This window comes from Electrona antarctica, assembly GCF_951216825.1.
Source record: "Electrona antarctica genome assembly, chromosome: 10".
In the NCBI taxonomy this organism is placed as follows: domain Eukaryota; kingdom Metazoa; phylum Chordata; class Actinopteri; order Myctophiformes; family Myctophidae; genus Electrona; species Electrona antarctica.
Genome location: NC_136791.1, coordinates 7,703,609 through 7,727,610, shown reverse-complemented (window position 1 = coordinate 7,727,610; position 24,002 = coordinate 7,703,609). Strand labels below are relative to the sequence as shown.

Here is a 24,002-nt window from a genome sequence, read left to right as displayed (position 1 = left end):
TGACAGTGAGGAGTTTCACCCAGGATAAGGTCGGGCAGAAATATGGAGAAACCTCTCCATATTTTTTCTGGTTTGTTTTTTCGTAAATTAATGCCCTACTACTAGTGGAGTAGAAGTGAAAGTACTCAAGTAAAGTACAAATACCTAAACATTTTACTTAAGTAAAAATACATACATACATACAACATAGCCTTACTCATGGACCAGAGCTACATCCCTACCTGCTTTCTCTGCACCATTTATGGCCGTTTCCAAATGTTAAAATGTAAAAGACAAATATTATTATGAAGAAAACAAGATGTTAAGACCGCTAAAACAAATAGAATAAAGTGTACCTTCAGAAAAAGCGTTGTTTATGGCTTCTGAATGTAGGTCTTTTAACAATGTAATGTCTATGGAGTGACGTCACGTCATCACCACTAGGTCTGGAAAGGGGGCGTGGAAAGGGGGCCCGCGGGGAATGTCTGTGAGACAGGCCTATTGGCAGGACGTGTCTCTCTGTAGAAAGCATACAGTATCTTTACCATAGAGTATTTGCCGATGATTCCTGCGGCGTCTCCGTGGTAGATATAGACTGCGCCGCCGTAATCGTCCTCTTTCGGAGCTCCTATAGCAACATCTACAGAAGAACAGAGGACAATACACAGACTTAGAATATATGACACGCCCAACACAGCGATGCCAGGTTGAAAGTGTTAATATAGAAATGGTTAATAGCCCTAGAGATGTGTATAGTGTGTGCGCACGCATGTGGGGATGTGTGCGTGAGCTTGTGCCTGCACGTGTGTGTGTGTGTGCCCGTGTGTGTGCGTGTCATTAACCCTGTGTTTACTTAAAGCCAGTCAGTGCCTAGGGACACACGCTGTTACTGTAGCTCTCTTTAATAGACACTTTAAGTGTTGTCAGTGGCTGTAAAAACCCGGTAGGACCTGAGAGAGTGGAAACAAGGCCATAAAGAGTTGGACGACGCGAACGAAACAACCTCTCCTTATATCCATCTCAGGAGAAAGTCCATATATGCACTTTCCTTTTCTAAACAAAGACATTTCTTGGCTGGAGGCTATGTTATTGTAAGGAAAAAATAAAAGAAAAAGGTGGGGGAAAGAAAAAAAGAGTCTAATAATGGCATGGGTTCTCAGTGCACTTAACAAAAACATAGACAGTACATTAATTAGCTCTTATCTCGCTGTCTGGCTTGATTCCACCAACATATTGTAATGGCTTGCATCTTAACCCATTTTGACGTGAGATCAGATTCTAAAAATGTCTTCTACATCCTGACAGTTTTCTGAAAAAGCTATGTTTCTAGGTCAGTCGTTCTTCGAATTTTCAAAAATAGCAGACCTACAAGCTCGTAGCGCGCCTATGAGCTTGTAGATCTGCTATTTTTCAATAGCTAAAGCATAACATAATGCTAACACCAAAAGGGGTTCCCGCCCAAAATGGGTTAAATTGAAAAATCTTATTGCAGTGGGAGTATTTCTATCCTTTATTATTATTGGGCTACAGTGATATGTATCTTGCGTCCCCTATTATATCGTCCACAACGATGTGCTAAAGTGCTAAGCTAGGCTTTGTGTGCTAACATTGATAACTCCGCCCATACGGAGCGGAGAGCGCGGCTGTGATTGGCACAGGCATCAGCACGTGGCAGCTTGAGCTGCGCTGTGATTGGTCTATTTTTGTGGCGGCAGAGAGATGCAGTAATAGATGCAGAGATACAGACAAATGCTGTTCTCTAGACCAGTGGCTTTTAGCCCGTGACCCAAAAGAGAAAATACAAATAGACATTTCCCCCGGGGACCCAAACTATAGTGAAAATACAAATAGACATTTCCCCCGGGGACCCAAACTATAGTGAAAATAGCCAATCTACAAGCTCACAACGCGTCGCTTCACACCGCGTTGAAAGCTTGTACATCATTTACCTATTCTACAAATGACTTCAAAATCAACTTAAAATCATTTAATTTGGTAATAATTCATGAAAAATAGTGGGGTTTTTTTAAATGTTTTGAAATTGCAAAAAAACGAAAACAAAATGCAGGAAACCCAAAAACATTAAGGGACCCATACAAATGGGTCCACGACCCATAAATGGGCCCCGCCCCACTGTTTGGGAAACAGTGCTCTCTAGACCACTGACCCCTTCGGCGCCACACCGTATTAAAGAGGTGGTGGATAACAGTGTTTGAATGTCACGCCTCCATTCGCAAATTAGAGTATAATCTACTTATACTTGACAGACTACAATCAACCAGGCTATTTGTTCTTGCGAGTCAAACTGAAGGCGCATCACCATTTCTAGAGTAGCTCTTTCAAAATGTAATTATAGAAGCTACTTAAAAAAATAAATAAAGAAAAAGCAGATTGATGTCAGCTATGACGCTGGTCTAAATCTTTCTCCGCACACCACAACGTCTAATGAGTTACATAATACCCAAAGGACAGTACAGAACATCCTTCTTCCTATTCTATCTCACATCCTTTCTCTGAACCTCTCTCCCTTTCTATCTGACGTCAGTAGTCAGCTGTTGCTTGTCCTTTCTTAGCCCCCTTCTCCCTTTTGTCCCCATCTCACTGCCCTATATATGCCCCTGTATATGCTCCAGACCCAGTGTTGTTTACGTCGACTAAAACTATGACGAGAAATGTTCGTCGACTACCTTTTTTCACTGGCGAAAACTAAATGGAAACTACATGAAAACTAAGCCATGATGACTAAAACTAAAACTAGATATATACTGACAATTTCGTCAACACATAAAAACTAGACTAAAATGTTAGGAAGGGACTAGTGGACAAGAGATCCATGCATAAGTCATTTTACACTTGGTTGCATGCTGAAAATAGCAGATCTACAAGCTCACAACGTGTCGCGCTGCGACGCGTTGTGAGCTTGTAGATCGGCTATTTTCAGCAAGTGTAAAAACAGTCATTTCGACGGCATCAAGGCCCGCCAAAATACATTTCAGCCGACTAAATCAACTGCAGATTTAGTCGACTAAAATCTAATGATATTTAGTCAACTAAAACTAGACAAACACTAACACATTAATTACAGGTGACTAAAACTAAATGAAGTTTCGTTCCAAAAACTATGACTAACCTAAAATAGAAATTTCCTGCCAAAAAAAAACAACCCTGCTCCAGACACACTGTGCCAGGCTGCGAGCCTCAGAGCGTATCGGCCGAGACAAAGATGAGTCCACGGGGACGGATGCCAGTCTCTCAGCTCTCAAGTGCGAGGCGTATGGCAGGCCTTATAGTCTTAAAGGAGAATTCCATACTAGAAGGCTTTCTTACCTTTATTTGTAGTTGTTACGTCCCCAGACTCCCCACCAAAGAGGTCCAGGTGTTATTTTGTGCAAAAGTGCATTATTGGCTATTTCCCCTACCACAAGCACTCAATGGGGGTTGGGGTTTTTGTGCTAATTCGCTTATTTCCATCGAAATTAAGTAGTAAAGTGTGCCACTTGGGATACTATTTGCATTATGAAGAGAGGATATATACAATAAAAATTGATTTTTGAGCGATGGAAATAAGCGAATTAGCACAACACCCCATAGCCCCATTCAATTCAATGCAATTCAATGCAATTCATTGAGGGCTTGTGGTAGGGGAAATAGCCAATAATGCGCTTTTGCACAAAATAACACCTGGACCTCTTTGGTGGGGAGTCTGGGGACGTAACAACTACAAATAAAGGTAAGAAAGCCTTCTAGTATGGAATTCTCCTTTAAGAGCCAATGCCACAGAGTGCCAGGAAAGACCAAGAGCAACAGTTTAAAAGTGTGACTCTGTGTGGTTGTGTGTGGGTCATTTTACACACACACACACACACACACAGAGGCATTAGTTGCAGATAATAATCCCTTCAGGGAAGACCATCTCAGCATAGCAACATATACTGTAATTGTATTGCTGTGGTCTGATATTAAAATAAACTACGAATTAATAATAGTGAAGCCTATGAACTGCCTGACCATATCAGACTCCAACAGGCAGATATTTTACCGATACATTAATAAGATTTGGAAATAGTCAGTAAAGACCGACCTTGATAACCGTCGTCATCGATGTCTCCGATGGAGGCGATGCATTCTCCAAAGTGTGCATTATAGGCGTTGTCGCCGTTCAGGAGGCCAGCCTCCTCCATCACCCCCTGAGGAGAAACACAGAAACCATGAAATGAGAGCAGAAATATATAGTTTACAGTGTGAAACCTGACGGGGCCATCATACAGACAGGTTCAGTTTCTTGCTCAAGGACACTTCGACACTAGCTCTGGGGGAGCCCCCGGGTTCGAGCTGCCAACCTTGCGGTTACCATCCAGCCACTCTACTCCTGAGCCACCGCCACCCCGGCTAGTAGGGATGGAGCTTGTTAATTATTATTAACAAGCTAATTATAATTAACAAGCACCTTGAACATGTTTCAGGCAAGTAAACGAGGTACACAACCATTTAACCAGAGCCAGTATTGCAGATGTGGTGCTCCCTGCTTTTAAAAGTAAAGTGGGCAAAGGCTCATTCATTTATATAGGAGCCACACAGTGGAACAGCCTGGAAACCAGTGTTAAACTGACCTCCAATTTGAGGACATTTAAACAGAAGACTAAACAATGGCTACTGGAAAAGGTTCCCCTATAAAGGGTCATCTTAGAGGGATGGATAGGGTCGTACTTGTTGTGTTGTGTATGTAATGTATATGTACTGTTATGTATTTGTGATGTATTTTAAAGTATTGTTCCGTTCAGTGTGAGAGGACCTCAGTGGAAATAAGTCTTTGGACTTTTCTGTGTAATCCTTGAATCGCTGATTATAATGTTGTATTATGATTGCTTTTCTAAATAAATCAAATCAAATCAAAAATCTTATCGATCAGGCTTATCGAGCCGGGTTCTTATCAAGCCCACTATCGAGAATGTTCTATTATTTTGTGGAAAGACACTAAATTCTGAACACGACCAGTATCTTTTACTAGGGCCTTCAAATACAGCACTTTTCTAACAGGCAATTGACCATTTTTTTGTTTTGGAAAATAATATTGAAGAAACTGTTAACTGGTTAATGTGTGTCACAAGTGTGTTTCTGTTTACCCGGGCAGCGCTGGTTGCCAGGTATCAATAGACTTTTAGAAGTACATGTTTCTGCCAGCATGGGTGATTACATTTATTTCTTGATCTTGTCTTGATTGTTTAAACATGACATCAAGGGCCGCTATGCTCAATAACAGGCTTGATAAGTCCAACGCTTATTGATACCGGGTACTCAATGAGCTTGTTATCGGGTTTTTTTCGGGTATTGGGTTTCGAGGTCCATCCCTAGTCGCTAGAAATACGTCGCTAGAAATGCATTGGCACCAACATTATTGTTTAGCTCTGGTACAACATGCCTGGTGTGAAGTGAACTACTCTCTTGCATCGCATGTTGCATAGCTGTTTTCTAGACACGCATAACGCTGTGTGTCCACCAAAGCAAACAAACACACACGTAAAACCGAACAAAGAAAACATGCCAGCAATAACTCATTGCAGGTACAGTACAACATTCAGAGACATCAGGCCCTGATCTTAACCCATTCTGGGCGGGAACCCCTTTTGGTGTTTTAACTAAGCATTATGTAATACTTTAGCTATTGAAAAATAGCAGATCTGCTATTTTTGAAAAATCATGAAAAGAATGCGGCACAAATCTTTGAATATATATATTCTTTCAGAAGACTTTTTTTTATTTCGACGTCAGGCCTAAATGGATTAATACGTTCAATAATATCACTAGTGAAACAAATAATGTTCCACTGCTTCGTCGTAACAACATTATCGTAACACTGATGGTCTGATTCAAATCGAATATAAACGGAGCTCAGCGGTCTGTATAATCCAGAAAGGCAAATACACATTTAGTGGAGTGACAGAGATAGAACTGCTTCTGTACAGTATGGAGTCCAGATATATGGTGGAGGGCTTTACGAAGACTGTGTAGTACAATAAACTGCCAAGTTATAATATCACGTTCCCAATGACCCCGGCCTTGACAGTGGTGGAAAGTATAACTAAGTACATTTACTTAAGTAAAAGTGTGAGGTAATTGTACTTTACTTGAGTATGTCAAAGTTTCAGTACTTTTACTTCTACTCCACTACATTTCAGAGGCAAATATTGTACTTTTACTCAACTACAATTATTTGAGAAATTTAGTTACTAGTTACTTTGATTAGTATTACAAAACATACAGTAATCACTTCAGCCCTTTATACATTTTGCAGTTGAAAACTTGTGAAATTAGACATTCTGTATAATGAGTACTCTCGACTTTTGTACTTTAGTAGTTAGTTAGTTACTGCGAGGGTGAGGTCTAGCCAACACCAACTCGGGATTCCTGGATCGCTGCCCTCCACAATTTCCTATCTAACATCAGGTACTTGAGCTCTGTAGTGTTGTTAGCTAAGCTGTCACATCAGCTGTACGTCTATGTAGGTGGTACGCTTCTTTCCCCTCCTGGCTTTGCCCTGGGTTGGCTCCCATAGAGTCAATTTACTTGCCTCAAGTTCTGGCCTTCTGGGTGCCTGACATCCTTCTCTCTCTGACTTTGGCCTCACTCAGACCTTTACTGCATTGCTGTATGCTTGTTGGATGAATGTTGTGTAGTGTCATGGCCGCCCCAATGCATTTCCAATGGGAGTCACATGGTTTGACACAACATTTGTGTTGTATGAGGGGGAGGGGCGCAGTCGAAACACAGCCGAAAGCCATACAACAGCTTGTAGTCCAAAATGTGGACTACAAACCATGTGACTTCCATTGGAAATGCATTGGGGCGGCCATGACACTACACAACATTCATCCAACAAGCATACAGCAATGCAGTAAAGGTCTGAGTGAGGCCTGAGTCTGTGACCCGTGGTAGGTCCCCAAAAGAGGTCCACATTTCTGATGCGGAAATGATAGGTGACACCTAGTGCCATTCGTAGCATTCTGGTGAAACATGCTTGCATTCTTTTGTACTTTAAGTACATTTTCATACCAATACCATTGTACTTTTTCTCAAGCAAATTTGGAATTCCGGACTTTTTACTTGTAACGGAGTACTTCTACATTACGTTTACTTAACCCATTTAGACCTGAGGCCGAATAAAAAAAAAAAGGCTTCTAACAGTTTTCTGATAAACCTGTGATTCTATGTCAGTGTTGCTCAACCTTTTTCATGTCAAGGACCCCCAGAAGTATCTGTATTTGGCCACGGACCCCCATCTGAAAATATGTAGTTCCAGGGACCCGCCCAGAAGCAAAGAATTGAGTTAAAAACATTCACTGTGACAGAATATATATTCAAGAATATATATTCAAGAATATATATTCAAGAATATATATTCAAGAATATATATTCAAGAATATATATTCAAGAATATATATTCAAGCTCGTAGCGCGGCACTCGGTGCCGCGCTATGAGCTTGTAGATCTGCTATTTTTTCAACAGATAAAGTATAACATAATGCTTAAAACACCAAAAGGGGTAACCCCCGACCGTCCTGACAGTGCACTGTCACTGTGCACTGCAGTACAATAAACTGCCATAAGTTATGGCTATCACGTTCCCATGTATACCGAGCCCTTATCGATGCCACTTACGTTGCCCCGGCTGAGGTACACAGACACCTGGCCCTCGTCCCGAAGATGGCTGTACATGGGTGCCCCCACCAGCAGGTCGGACAGGCCGTCCTGGTTCAGATCAACTGCACACAAGGAGGAGCCAAAGTAAGAGCCCATCTGGAACCAAGGCGACACACACACACACACACACACACACACACAACATTGGGGTCAGATCACAAGTACATTTACTTAAGTAAAAGTGTGAGGTAATTTTACTTTACTTGAGTATGTCAAAGTTTCAGTACTTTTACTTCTACTCCACTACATTTCAGAGGCAAATATTGTACTTTTACTCAACTACAATTATTTATACTAGTTACTACAAAGTTACTACAAAACATACAGTAATCACTTCAGCCCTTTATATATTTTGCAGTTGAAAACTGCAAAATGTATAAAGACATTCACACACACACACACACACACACACACACACACACACACACACACACACACACACACACACACACACACACACACACACACACACACACACACACACACACACACACACACACACACACACACACACACACACACACACACACACACACACACCCCTTGTGGTGCGCGAGCGCCTTCTAGCGGGTGCGCGACATGAAAAGGCTAATGGTGGTGCTATGGTTTTATTTTAAATATTTTAACATATTATGCCAATATATGGCAAGTATATGCAGAATATAGCCTATGCTGCATATATATGCCATATTCAGGTTCATATATGTGACCAGGTCTAGCAAAATGGTCCTCATCTCGCCTATAATGAAAAGGCAGAAAATCTATTTTATTTTTATTTTTTTTGTGATTTTCGTTTTTCTTTTCATATTAACACAGTTTGAATGTTGAAGAAAGTTTTCATTCCAACAGATTATTGATTTGGGCAAATTAAATGTATACATTTATAAGTCAAAGTAGGCTAGCCAGCTCTAGGTGTTGAAATGTTGTGAACATTCAAAGGGGATTTTCTCAGCTTTGGGTAAAACGGCACAATCATTTTAAAATGGTCATATCTCCTTCAAATATTTTCCAATTTCATTGAATGATACATCATATGAAAGCTTACATTCTGTACTTTAATAATCTGTAAAAAACTGAAAAATTACTCTGGTCGAGATGAGGGCCTATTTGCCAGACCCGGTCACATATGTAGATAAAAAGGAAATATATGTCTCTATATAGTTTATGCAATTTATATTCCCATGTGGGGGGGTATTGCAGTCGCTGTACCGCACTGTTGTGACGAAAAGAGAGTTGAGCCAGAAGGCAAAGCTCTCTGTCTACCGAGCAATCTTCGTTCCTACTCTCACCTATAGTTTATGCAATTTATATTCCCATGTGGGGGGGTATTGCAGTCGCTGTACCGCACTATTGTGACGAAAAGAAAGTTGAGCCAGAAGGCAAAGCTCTCTGTCTACCGAGCAATCTTCGTTCCTACTCTCACCTATGGTCATGAAGTGGGTCATGACCGAAAGAATAAGGTCGCGAATACAAGCGGCCGAAATGAGTTTTCTTCGAGGGTGAGAAGTTCAGTCACACGAGAGAGACTCGGAGTAGAACCGCTGCTCCTTCGCCTGGAAAGGAGTCAGCTGAGGTGGTTCGGGCATCTGGTTAGGATGCCTCTCGGGCGCCTCCCTAGGGAGGTCCTCGACGCACGTCCCACTGGGAGGAGACCCTGGGGCAGACCAAGGCGCAGTTGGAGGAAATACATCGACTCACTGGCCTTCCCCCAGGAGGAAGTCACTAATGTTGCTCTGGAGAGGGAAGTCTGGAGCACTCTGGTGGAGCTGTTGCCCCCACGACCCGACTACGGATAAGCGGTTGAAGATGGATGGATGGATGTGCGGGGGTGAGTCAGCTAGGTCGGGAGGTACCGGGGTGCATGGCCAAAAACGTTTGGGAACCGTTGTCTTAAAACACATTTCTAGAGGCGAATTATTACAATACTTACTACTACTACTACTAATAATAATAATAATAATAATTTGCATTATTGTTATTAGTATTATCTTGGTTGCATTCATATTGGGATTGGGAGTCCAGAATGTGCGTACATTATTAATTTGGATCACCAGAGAAAAACAGTATGCACAAACATGAGGGATATATTATTGCTTCCGCTTGAAAATGCATGTGTATTATTGAAATTGGGAAACATTCCTGTGTCCGAAACACTGTTAACACAGATTACGAGCTGGCTCATACCATTTTCCCTGAGGCTTGAAAACTCTTCACCAACGATACACCGTCAATTTTGAAAATGTAAACCTGGGTGGTAGTAGAGAGAGAGAGAGAGAGAGAGAGAGAGAGAGAGAGAGAGAGAGAGAGAGAGAGAGAGAGAGAGAGAGAGAGAGAGAGGGAGAGGGAGAGGGAGAGAGAGAGAGAGAGAGAGAGATAGAGAGATAGATAGAGAGAGAGAGAGAGAGAGAGAGAGAGAGAGAGAGAGAGAGAGAGAGAGAGAGAGAGAGAGAGAGAGAGACAGAGAGAGAGAGAGAGAGAGAGAGAGAGAGAGAGAGAGAGAGAGAGAGAGAGAGGAGAGAGAGAACAAAAAAATAATTAGAGAGCAAAGACAGACATCTCTGACTCCCTCCCGGCCGTATCTGCGAATGACAAGACAAGCCAAACAGCAGCAGTGGTGTAAAGTAACCAAGTAGATTTACTTATAAGTACTGTACTTAAGTACACTTTTGAGGTATTTGGACTTTACTTGAGTCTATATTTCCAAATTCCAATACTTTTAGTTCTACTCCACTACATTTAAGGTCCAAACCCTTTTTTATTTTTCTCCACTACATTTATTTGAAAACTTTAGTTACTAGTTACTTTTTAGATTTTCATTATTATTACAAAACATACTTCAACTTCAGCCCTATATACATTTGAAAATAGCAGATCTACAAGCTCACAATGCATCACATTAGTCTTGTAGTCATTGTGAGCTTGTAGTATTGTAGTCATTGTGAGCTTGTAGTCTTGTAGTCATTGTGAGCTTGTAGTCTTGTAGTCATCATGAGTTTGTAGTCTTTGTGAGCTTGTAATCTTGTAGTCATTGTGATCTTGTAGTATTGTAGTCATTGTAGTCTTGTAGTCATTGTGAGCTTGTAGTCTTGTAGTCATTGTGAGCTTGTAGTCTTTGTGAGATTGTAATCTTGTAGTCATTGTGAGCTTGTAGTCTTGTAGTCATTGTGAGCTTGTAGTCTTGTAGTCATTGTGAGCTTGTAGTCTTTGTGAGCTTGTAGTCTTGTAGTCATTGTGACCTTGTAGTCTTGTAGTCATTGTGACCTTGTAGTCTTGTAGTCATTGTGAGCTTGTAGTCTTTGTGAGCTTGTAGTCTTGTAGTGATTGTGACCTTGTAGTCTTGTAGTCATTGTGAGCTTGCAGTCTGTGAGCTTGTTGTCTGCTATTTTCAACAGAAGTTTAAACATTTGAAAACTTGAAATGGCTACATTCTGCACAATGAGTACTTTCTACTTTTGGTACTTTAAGTACATTTTGATGCCAATACCTTTGTACTTTTACTCAAGTGCATTTTGAATTCCTGACTTTTACTTGTAACGAAGCAGTTCTACATACATTGCAGTATTGATACTGTTACTTATAAGTAAAAACAATGTGAGTTATTTCTCCACCACTGAACATATATAAAACAAAGTGTGCGTACTTTCCCACTGCCACTGTGCTGAGGCGCTCCGGCAGCCACGTCTATCACATGAGGAGACGAGAAATGTCCTGCCGTCACCGCATAGCCTGGAGAGACAACAAGACACACACTCAGAGGACTGGCTGAAATGTCTGGCTGTCATTTGACCAACAAATAAGCAACACAGTCAAATCCTCAGTGTTTAAACACAACAGATGCCCATGGATGTTTTCAGAATAAAGACGTGCCCAGCAGATTTGGCACATTTTATTTCACTAAAAATTCCCAAAGACGTCCCCAGACGTCTTGGGCACCCCAGGGGGTGATTATAAAGACGTCTGGAGACGTCCTGGGCACCACAGGGGGTGATTATAAAGACGTCTGGAAACGTCCAGGGCACAAAATGTGTTTAAGGGAAACTGTCAACAATTTACAATTACAATTTAGGCATTAAAGCAGACACTCTTAATCCAGAGCGATTTACAGTAAGCAAGAACAAAACATGGAAATACATCAAATACATAAAATCATACGTACGCTAAAAACCTAACAGTGGAATATGTATATAATGAAACTATATGCGCGTAAACTATGTCTAGTGCTATGTCTACATAAAATGTTACATAAGTTGAGCCTTTGAACACGCCTGTAAGGTCGTCGAGGCTAGAGCAAGTGCTACGTCAACCAACAGTAAATCCTGTTTCTCTGGGGTTGAAGAGTTCAACAATAAACATGGCAAAAATAGCCTATGTGTAGTTGTCCGTGAAATGCTGACACGGCGAAACGCTGACGTCATGGAATATTGTAAAATAAGAGACTGACATAATTTTGTGGAGAAATACACAATAATTTTTTTTTTTGCTACACTATATTATTGATCTTCTCACATCAGAAACAATGAGATTAACCCATTTTTGGCGGGAACCCCTTTTGGTGTTAGCATTATGCTATAGCTATTGAAAAATAGCAGATCTACAAGCTCATAGCGCGCCACCGAGTGGCGCGCTACGAGCTTGTAGGTCTGCTATTTTTGAAAAATCGAAGAACGACTGACATAGAAACGTAGCTTTTTCAGAAAACGGTCAGGATGTAGAAGACATTTTTAGAATCTGATCTCAGGTCAAAATGGGTTAATAGGTTGAAAATCAACAACGTTTCCCTTTAGTGCACAAATGTAACCCAAATACACCCGGTAAGGTTTTGCACACGCTCTGAGTTACAAATACATGAATGAACATTATTATATAATAAGCTTCTCACCAAGGTAGCTGTATCTATGGGAGTCAACTTCCTCTTTGTTTGGGTTGTAGAAGGTGTCGGAGGTCAGGTTGTACACCTTGATGGTCCCGGTCCAGTAGTACGAGCCCGGTGCACCCATCACCACCAGCTCCTGTAAAGAAATGGCAACACCTTCTGAGTCTGTGGTTCCGAGCAAGTTATACATAAACGGTTTGAAGAGAACCAGGGTGCTCCCATCACCACCAGCTCCTGTAAAGAAATGGCAACACCTTCTGAGTGAGTCTGTGGTTCCGAGCAAGTTACACATAAACGGTTTGAAGAGAACCAGGGTAAAGGGGGGGGGGGGGGGGGGAGCGTACCACTGGGCGGTAAGGTCTGGTTAACCGATGGCCACAGGCTGTGTTGTAGTGTGAACCACACCACTAGAGTCTAGACTCAATGCCAGCCAAAGCTGCTCCCGCTTTGATGTTTTGCAAAAAATCCAGGACCGTAGCAAAAATCCATAATGATTTGTTCGCAGTTTTTATGGTGACTGACAGTAATCCAAAGCTCCCCAGAGCATAACAATTAAGGAAGGGGAGAATTAGAATGCAAAATATGTTTGTTCGTGCTTCATCTTTCATTTACTAGGTCCTTTGATATATGAAACCGCACACAACCCACGACACGATTTCAATCCCTATTTGTCAGTCGGAGTCACATTTTCACCCTTTTTTCGACTGCGATTTTTTGGTCTCTCCAGTAATCCCTCAAGGAGCCAATTACTGCAGAGTCACCAACTGCTGAGCAAGTCATCCATACAAACAGACAAACAAACAAACACGATGTGGTTCTTATTGAGCAGTGCCTGGGCTGTGGTCTCAGACATCTGCAGATGCTTCACATCGCTGGGCACCAGTTGGTGGAAAAAGTACAAAATTGTTTTTACTGAAGTAAAAGTATCAATACTGCAATGTAGACCTATACTCTGTTACAAGTAAAAGTACAGAATTCAAAATGTACTTTGGTAAAAGTACAAAAGTGTTGGTATCAAAATGTACTTAAAGTACCAAAAGTAGAAAGTGCTCATTGTGCAGAATGACCCGTTTAAGGTTTTTCAAATGTTTAAACGTCTTTTGAAAATAGCCGATCTACAAGCTCACAATGCGTCGCGAGTCGCGACGCATTGTGAGCTTGTAGATCGACTATTTTCAAATGGTTGAAATGTACTGTATATAGGGCTGAGGTGGTTGTTAATGTATGTTTTATAATAATAATGTACAAATCTACAAAGTTACTAAAGTTTTCAAATAAATGTAGTGGAGTAAAAGTACAATATTTGCGTGTGAGATGTAGTGGAGTAGAAGCAAAAGTATTGGAAATTGAAAATACTCAAATAAAGTACAAATACCTAAAAATTGTACTTAAGTACAGTACTTAAGTAAATGTACTTCGTTATTTTAGACCACTGCTAGGCACACCAACCACAGTTCAGACAGGGTGACGAGTTAACAACAGCTGTCTATCTCTACTTCCCGTGTCTTTATAATTCTCAATAAAAATAAAAACATCTTAAATCCTTGAATCAAGGTTTTAGAGCTGCAACAGCTTTGCAGTGTCTTAAACAGTGCAATGCTGTGTGCAGATGTACAGACATTTCCACTTTGGCTGTGATAGACTCATTAACACTCCAGTCAATTGCCCTGAATTGGCATATGATCAATGACTGAAAATGTCTATTTACTTCTAAGCCAATAGGCTTAGGGCCGATTCATACTCCTATTTTACTGCTGTTTCGGCGCTGTAGTGCCGAAATGATTTCGGCTCGTCAGACATTTTCAGTAGCACCGAAGAGCCGACTTTAGGACGGTACCCGCCCCCCCCCCCCCCCCCCCCCCCCCCCGCCCCCCCCCCCCCCCCCCCCCGCCCCCGAACCTCAAATGACGTCACACTGTAGGCTCTACAGAGCCGAACCGACTTTTATTCGGCTCTAAAACAGGAGTATGAATCGCGCCTTAGAAGTTGGACCAAGCCTTGCAAGCCCTCCGTGGCCTATTACCTTGCGTGCACAATGGTTTTCAGACTCATGTTTTATATATTAAACTGAAGCTAATCATAGTCCCCCAGAGTTAGTGTCGAAGTGTCCTTGAGCAAGACACTGAACCCCTAATTGCTCCCGATGTGCTGGCTGGTGCCTTGCATGGTTTCCACCGGCATCTGTATATGAATGTGTGTGTGAATGGGTGAATGTAATGCACAATCTATGTAAAGCGCCTTGGATAAACGGCGCTATATAAATGCACCATTTACCATTTAACACGATCTAATTTATTACCAGGGTGTGTGGGTCTACAGGAATGATCTACACACTACACGCTTGGGCTAAATGGTACGTTACTGTATGTTATATAATGTAAACACAGAAATGTAAGAAATAGGTAGTTTGATGCATAGAAACCAAACCATACTGCAATATAGCCTTTATATACAGCCTGTAATACTGTATGTTTATCATATAATTACTGTATTTCCCTGGGTAAGGGGACATAATTAACCTAGTTCAGACAATTTGCAAGTTTGAAGTCCAACTTTGTCGTATGACGTGTCACACGGCAATCATTGCTGATCGCAAATAAAGTTCTGTCTCGTGCTAAACTGGCACTGTGAGTGACCGTGCTATTTAAAGAACTCACCGTGTCAAGCATGGACACAGTTTTGCCGCCAAACACAGCTGCTACAGATGTTTTGGTGGAATTCGTAGGCCGAGGAGGCAGCGAGGCACTGGGGTTTAGGCCGAGGAGGAGGCGAGGCATTGGGGTTTAGGCCGAGGAGGAGGCGAGGCACTGGGGTTTATTCGTAGGCCGAGGAGGCAGCGAGGCACTGGGGTTTAGGCCGAGGAGGAGGCGAGGCACTGGGGTTTAGCAAAGTGCAAATGAACCTAAACACAGCGCGGAAAACAGCAACCTTTAACGGTTGACCGAATGGCCAGTGGCCACGTAACAACAACAACGGCATGCCAGGATCAACTCCCATGTTCGAATTAAGCCAACTCTCTCCCCACACTGTCGAGAAATCCCAGCGGGACAATACCAATGTGTTCGCTGGGGGAGTTCCTTGTTGACAGTAATGTCAATTTAGAGTAGTACATCCCGCAGCGAATATAGCAGATATACAAGCTCTCAACGCATTGCATCGATACACATTGTACGTAGCCTACACTCCATGTAGATCTGCTATTTTCTGGAGAAAGAAAATCCAAGTTGAAAGAGGTTCAAATCTTAAATCTAATAACATAATAATGGATACAGTAGGTGACATAAACATAATGATCACCTTGTAATTGTTTGCCTTGTATTATCGAAACTTGGGACAGGCAGCATCAGCTTGCTATAATGTACATATAAAACATCTCTGGGAACATGGGCCACATTCAAGTAAGATATCGACATGGAATTCAAGCCACACACATCTTTCCAAAGCATTTTCAACCTGGGTCACATCATCCAAACCTCCCGTCAACTCATCCAAACACTGCTTTAAGCCATTTTGGGCGGGAACCCCTTTTGGTGTTTCAAACATTGTTATAATTTAGCTATTGAAAAATAGCAGACCTACAAGCTCATAGCGCGCCACCGAGTGGCGCGCTACGAGCATGTAGGTCTGCTATTTTTGAAAAATCGTGAAAATATTTATTTCAGAAAACTGGAGGATTTAGAAGACTTTTTTTTAAATTTCGACGTCGAAATAAAAAAAAAGGTTTTCTAAATCATGACAATTTTCTGAAAGATTTGAGGCACATTTTAACGATTTTTCAAAAATAGTATAGACCTACAAGTGACCTACAACTATGAGCTTGTAGATCTGCTATTTTTCAATAGCTAAATTATAACATAACAATTATAACAATGTATGTAACCACCAAAAGGGGTTCCCGCTCAAAATGGGTTAAGCCCCCTACACTGTACACACACAACTAAGCAGATGCAGGCCATTAAGCATTCATGTAACCCCGAGCAGGCCAAGCAAGAGATCTCTGACACATCAGAAAATGAGTAATATAATATCCAACATGTGCAGAACGTGTAGTCTCACCGCATAGAAGCCAGATGTAATGACATGAAGACAAACCTCTTTTGTAAGCATTATTCCTGCATCTGCTGCCCTGTGTGTATATACTGTACATCTGCAGTGTTTTACTGTGATGCTGTGACTGTAATGTGGCAGCGGTGGCCGAACGGATAGCGGCGCGGTCTTGATACCGGAAGGTTCCTAGTTCGAATCAGCCGTCCGACACGTTAAAAATTACCACCGCTGAAGTGCCCTTGAACAAGGCATTGAACCACTACGATGAAATGTGTTCTATGAGCAGGGCCTGGCTGGAAACAAGTTCTTGAGCTTAGCCCAGATACCCTGGGTAAATATAGATTTCATTTCATTTCATTTCATGCACAGGGAAGTGGAATCCCTGTAACATGTTGAACAAAGTTATTTGAGTAAAAGTGCAAAAGTAGGTATTTCTTTTAGACTAATCTGAGTAATCGTAGTTGTACATACTGTAAGCCCCGTCGGCCCGGGCAGGGGTGCCCAAAAGGTAGATCAAAAGCAAAAGCAAAGCAAAGTTACTATATTTACCCAGAGTATCTGGGCTAAGCTCAAGAACTTGTTTCCAGCCAGGCCCTGCTCATAGAACATTTCATGGTAGTGGTTCAATGCCTTGCTCAAGGGCACTTCAGCGGTGGTAATTTTAACGTGTCGGACCGCTGATTCGAACTGGCGACCTTCCGGTATCAAGACAGCTCCGCAATCCGTTCGGCCACCGCTGCCAGTAGATCTACCAGTAGATCACTAAAGGCCTATTCATAGTCTGGATTATCGGTGGTGAGATGACCACCGGAGCTGAAATAACGTTGAGCAGTGGTGAGTAAAAACAGAGAGAAGGGCTGGAGTGGTGGCAGTGGTTTGCTCTTCACCGCGGCATGTTGTAGTTCGGTGGTCACCTAACCACCGAAAATCCAAACTATGTATGAGCCTTAAGGTTTTTGCAGGTAGACCACATGACATGGCCTGAAAAATTAAATCAAGTATTTTTGGTATCTGCCACTTGAATTAAGGTGACTTGATTGATTGACTTCAAAGGGAGCCTGTCAGCTCAAACCCAGAATGCAATAGGCCTATTTTCTTTTCAAGAGTGTTGCGCACAAACGTGAGTAGCATTACAAAGTTACTATACAAAAAAACCCTACCAATCCCATTGTCCCCCTCTATTTTTGCCCCATTCCAAGTGCGTTTGTTAATAACTAATGCCAACGCTGCTATTCCAAAGCCCCCTCAGGTACATTTTTGAGGGGCACTAGCCCCTCCTATATACAGGTTTAATGTTTGTTTTTTAGTGCAATGTTTGTTTTAAAAACGCCATTGACAATGAAGGGAACATTTACGTCATCTTGTCCCTAACACAAACATTAAATGCCATTAACAATAAAGATAATTGAATGTTTGTTTTGTCACCGTTTCTTTTACATCACCATTACATCACCTAATCAACAGGAGTTAGACTTTAATATATTAGCGCCCCTCACTTCACACAGGTGTGATTTTTAAACTATTTCCAGCAATGATATAATGTGTTTTTTTGGTAGGTAGATCTTGTTGAGCTGGTAATTTTGAAAGTAGCTCTCAAGTCAAAAAAGCGTGGGCACCGTAAGGTAACTGTGAAAGGGCCAATGTGGCACCGTAAGGTAACTGTGAAAGGGCCAATGTGGCACCGTAAGGTAACTGTGAAAGGGCCAATGTGGCACCGTAAGGTAACTGTGAAAGGGCCAATGTGGCATCCAGATGTGATGATTTCACCATGAATACCACACTGCGTGAAAAGAGGAGTTAACGGGCAATTACGGGAACTGTATTTTGCCCGTGAACCTCAAGTTTAACGAGCATATACATGTAATATACAGGTGTGATGGTACAATTCGGGAGTTTATGGGAGTTTGTTGGAAAGATTAATGGGAGTTTCCTGTAATATACACATCCGTATTCCAAGCTTTTTGCGCAGTATATGTTGTAGAAACCAGTCTGTCTCTAGTTCAGTTGATGCATATTTATTATTTTCTTTATAAGAAAGCTTATATTAAAGTGTCCTCGTCTTTGCCACGCATGGTTTTTTGGGGGGAGAACGTCAACACAAACTGAACAAGCTGGTGAGGAAGGCTAGCTACTGCACTGTACGGGCGGGCAGCAGTGGTTCAGGGGTAGAGTGGCTCGAACCCAGGCTCCCCCAGAGTTAGTGTCCTTGAGCAAGACACTGAACCCCTAATTGCTCCTGATGTGCTGGTTGGTGCCTTGCATGGTTTCCGCCGCCAACGGTGTATGAATGTGTGCGTGAATGGGTGAATATAATGCACAATCTATGTAAAGAGTGAGTTATTTTTAGTTTTACTGTTTTTTCTCCACCCTGTTGTATATTTGTATCTCTATAATATGTTTCTTTGACGATTTTGTGCACTTTTATTTGTGGTTTTTTTGTTATGTTATGTAAAGCACTTTGGTCAACTCTGTTGTTTTTAAATTGTGCTCTATAAATAAAGTTGGATTGGATTGGATAAAGCGCCTTGGATAAAGGCGCTATTTAAATGCACCATTTAGCTGGAGTCGAACATCCCCTCTATGATGTGCTGCTGGGGGACGAGGATCACATTCAGACACTGAATCAACCAACCGGCACAAACCAAAGCAACATGGTCACGTTCTGCCACTAGCCATCATCAGGCCACCCACAACCAAGCATGGCTATTCTTTTCCTCTGGGATTAATGACTTACTGATTGACTCTGGAACCTTCTGTACACAGTGGACTACAGAACCTGCTGTACACAGTGGACTACAGAACCTGCTGTACACAGTGGACTACAGAACCTGCTGTACACAGTGGACTACAGAACCTGCTGTACACAGTGGACTACAGAACCTGCTGTACACATGGGACTACAGAACCTGCTGTACACATGGGACTACAGAACCTGCTGTACACATGGGACTACAGAACCCACTGTACACATGGGACTACAGAACCACATGGGACTACAGAACCTGCTGTACACATGGGACTACAGAACCTGCTGTACACATGGGACTACAGAACCACATGGGACTACAGAACCTGCTGTACACATGGGACTACAGAACCTGCTGTACACATGGGACTACAGAACCACATGGGACTACAGAACCTGCTGTACACATGGGACTACAGAACCTGCTGTACACAGTGGACTACAGAACCTGCTGTACACAGTGGACTACAGAACCTGCTGTACACAGTGGACTACAGAACCACATGGGACTACAGAACCTGCTGTACACAGTGGACTACAGAACCTGCTGTACACATGGGACTACAGAACCTGCTGTACACATGGGACTACAGAACCTGCTGTACACAGTGGACTACAGAACCGGCTGTACACAGTGGACTACAGAACCTGCTGTACACATGGGACTACAGAACCCGCTGTACACATGGGACTACAGAACCTGCTGTACACAGTGGACTACAGAACCTGCTGTACACATGGGACTACAGAACCTGCTGTACACAGTGGACTACAGAACCTGCTGTACACAGTGGACTACAGAACCTGCTGTACACATGGGACTACAGAACCTGCTGTACACAGTGGACTACAGAACCTGCTGTACACATGGGACTACAGAACCTGCTGTACACATGGGACTACAGAACCTGCTGTACACATGGGACTACAGATCCTGCTGTACACAGTGGACTACAGAACCTGCTGTACACATGGGACTACAGAACCTGCTGTACACATGGGACTACAGAACCTGCTGTACACATGGGACTACAGAACCTGCTGTACACATGGGACTACAGAACCACATGGGACTACAGAACCTGCTGTACACATGGGACTACAGAACCTGCTGTACACAGTGGACTACAGAACCTGCTGTACACATGGGACTACAGAACCTGCTGTACACATGGGACTACAGAACCTGCTGTACACAGTGGACTACAGAACCTGCTGTACACATGGGACTACAGAACCTGCTGTACACATGGGACTACAGAACCACATGGGACTACAGAACCTGCTGTACACATGGGACTACAGAACCTGCTGTACACATGGGACTACAGAACCTGCTGTACACAGTGGACTACAGAACCTGCTGTACACATGGGACTACAGAACCTGCTGTACACATGGGACTACAGAACCTGCTGTACACATGGGACTACAGAACCTGCTGTACACATGGGACTACAGAACCTGCTGTACACATGGGACTACAGAACCTGCTGTACACATGGGACTACAGAACCTGCTGTACACAGTGGACTACAGAACCTGATGTACACAGTGGACTACAGAACCTGATGTACACAGTGGACTACAGAACCTGCTGTACACATGGGACTACAGAACCTGCTGTACACAGTGGACTACAGAACCTGCTGTACACATGGGACTACAGAACCTGCTGTACACAGTGGACTACAGAACCTGCTGTACACATGGGACTACAGAACCTGCTGTACACAGTGGACTACAGAACCTGCTGTACACATGGGACTACAGAACCTGCTGTACACATGGGACTACAGAACCTGCTGTACACAGTGGACTACAGAACCTGCTGTACACATGGGACTACAGAACCTGCTGTACACAGTGGACTACAGAACCTGCTGTACACAGTGGACTACAGAACCTGCTGTACACATGGGACTACAGAACCTGCTGTACACAGTGGACTACAGAACCTGCTGTACACAGTGGACTACAGAACCTGCTGTACACATGGGACTACAGAACCTGCTGTACACATGGGACTACAGAACCTGCTGTACACAGTGGACTACAGAACCTGATGTACACAGTGGACTACAGAACCTGATGTACACATGGGACTACAGAACCTGCTGTACACAGTGGACTACAGAACCACATGGGACTACAGAACCTGCTGTACACATGGGACTACAGAACCTGCTGTACACATGGGACTACAGAACCTGCTGTACACATGGGACTACAGAACCTGCTGTACACATGGGACTACAGAACCTGCTGTACACATGGGACTACAGAACCTGCTGTACACATGGGACTACAGAACCACATGGGACTACAGAACCACATGGGACTACAGAACCACATGGGACTACAGAACCACATGGGACTACAGAACCTGCTGTACACATGGGACTACAGAACCTGCTGTACACAGTGGACTACAGAACCTGCTGTACACATGGGACTACAGAACCTGATGTACACATGGGACTACAGAACCACATGGGACTACAGAACCTGCTGTACACATGGGACTACAGAACCACATGGGACTACAGAACCTGCTGTACACATGGGACTACAGAACCACATGGGACTACAGAACCTGCTGTACACAGTGGACTACAGAACCTGCTATACACATGGGACTACAGAACCACATGGGACTACAGAACCTGCTATACACATGGGACTACAGAACCACATGGGACTACAGAACCTGCTGTACACAGTGGACTACAGAACCACATGGGACTACAGAACCTGCTATACACATGGGACTACAGAACCACATGGGACTACAGAACCTGCTATACACATGGGACTACAGAACCACATGGGACTACAGAACCTGCTGTACACATGGGACTACAGAACCTGCTGTACACATGGGACTACAGAACCACATGGGACTACAGAACCACATGGGACTACAGAACCACATGGGACTACAGAACCTGCTGTACACATGGGACTACAGAACCTGCTGTACACAGTGGACTACAGAACCTGCTGTACACATGGGACTACAGAACCTGCTGTACACATGGGACTACAGAACCACATGGGACTACAGAACCTGCTGTACACAGTGGACTACAGAACCTGCTGTACACATGGGACTACAGAACCTTCTGTACACATGGGACTACAAAACCTGCTGTACACAGTGGACTACAGAACCTGCTGTACACATGGGACTACAGAACCTGCTGTACACAGTGGAGTACAGAACCTGCTGTACACAGTGGACTACAGAACCTGCTGTACACATGGGACTACAGAACCTTCTGTACACAGTGGACTACAGAACCTGCTGTACACAGTGGACTACAGAACCTGCTGTACACATGGGACTACAGAACCTGCTGTACACAGTGGACTACAGAACCACATGGGACTACAGAACCTGCTGTACACATGGGACTACAGAACCTGCTGTACACATGGGACTACAGAACCTGCTGTACACAGTGGACTACAGAACCTGCTGTACACAGTGGACTACAGAACCTGCTGTACACATGGGACTACAGAACCTGCTGTACACAGTGGACTACAGAACCACATGGGACTACAGAACCTGCTGTACACATGGGACTACAGAACCTGCTGTACACAGTGGACTACAGAACCACATGGGACTACAGAACCTGCTGTACACATGGGACTACAGAACCTGCTGTACACATGGGACTACAGAACCCGCTGTACACAGTGGACTACAGAACCTGCTGTACACAGTGGACTACCGAACCTGCTGTACACATGGGACTACAGAACCTGCTGTACACGGTGGACTACAGAACCTGCTGTACACAGTGGACTACAGAACCTGCTGTACACAGTGGACTACAGAACCACATGGGACTACAGAACCTGCTGTACACATGGGACTACCGAACCTGCTGTACACGGTGGACTACAGAACCTGCTGTACACATGGGACTACAGAACCTGCTGTACACGGTGGACTACAGAACCACATGGGACTACAGAACCTGCTGTACACAGTGGACTACAGAACCTGCTGTACACATGGGACTACAGAACCACATGGGACTACAGAACCTGCTGTACACAGTGGACTACAGAACCTGCTGTACACAGTGGACTACAGAACCTGCTGTACACAGTGGACTACAGAACCTGCTGTACACATGGGACTACAGAACCACATGGGACTACAGAACCTGCTGTACACAGTGGACTACAGAACCTGCTGTACACAGTGGACTACAGAACCTACACATGGGACTACAGAACCTGCTGTACACATGGGACTACAGAACCTGCTGTACACAGTGGACTACAGAACCTGCTGTACACATGGGACTACAGAACCTGCTGTACACAGTGGACTACAGAACCTGCTGTACACAGTGGACTACAGAACCTGCTGTACACAGTGGACTACAGAACCTGCTGTACACATGGGACTACAGAACCTGCTGTACACAGTGGACTACAGAACCTGCTGTACACATGGGACTACAGAACCTGCTGTACACAGTGGACTACAGAACCTGCTGTACACATGGGACTACAGAACCTGCTGTACACAGTGGACTACAGAACCTGCTGTACACAGTGGACTACAGAACCACATGGGACTACAGAACCACATGGGACTACAGAACCTGCTGTACACAGTGGACTACAGAACCT

The 24,002-nt window shown here is 43.4% G+C and overlaps 1 protein-coding gene across 1 annotated transcript in view; it reads right to left on the bottom strand.

Annotated features, from left to right (window-relative positions):
• Positions 1-24,002, bottom strand: part of itga9 (integrin, alpha 9) — a 143,888-nt gene that overhangs the window by 102,496 nt on the left and 17,390 nt on the right. Inside the window, exons 6-11 of the mRNA XM_079512784.1 lie at positions 12,557-12,686; positions 11,318-11,403; positions 9,862-9,924; positions 7,636-7,773; positions 4,061-4,166; positions 525-619 (exon numbers count right to left, since the gene is read on the bottom strand). Of these exons, the coding sequence (XP_079368910.1) occupies positions 525-619; positions 4,061-4,166; positions 7,636-7,773; positions 9,862-9,924; positions 11,318-11,403; positions 12,557-12,686 (618 nt within the window). The remainder of the gene's footprint in view (positions 1-524; positions 620-4,060; positions 4,167-7,635; positions 7,774-9,861; positions 9,925-11,317; positions 11,404-12,556; positions 12,687-24,002) is intronic.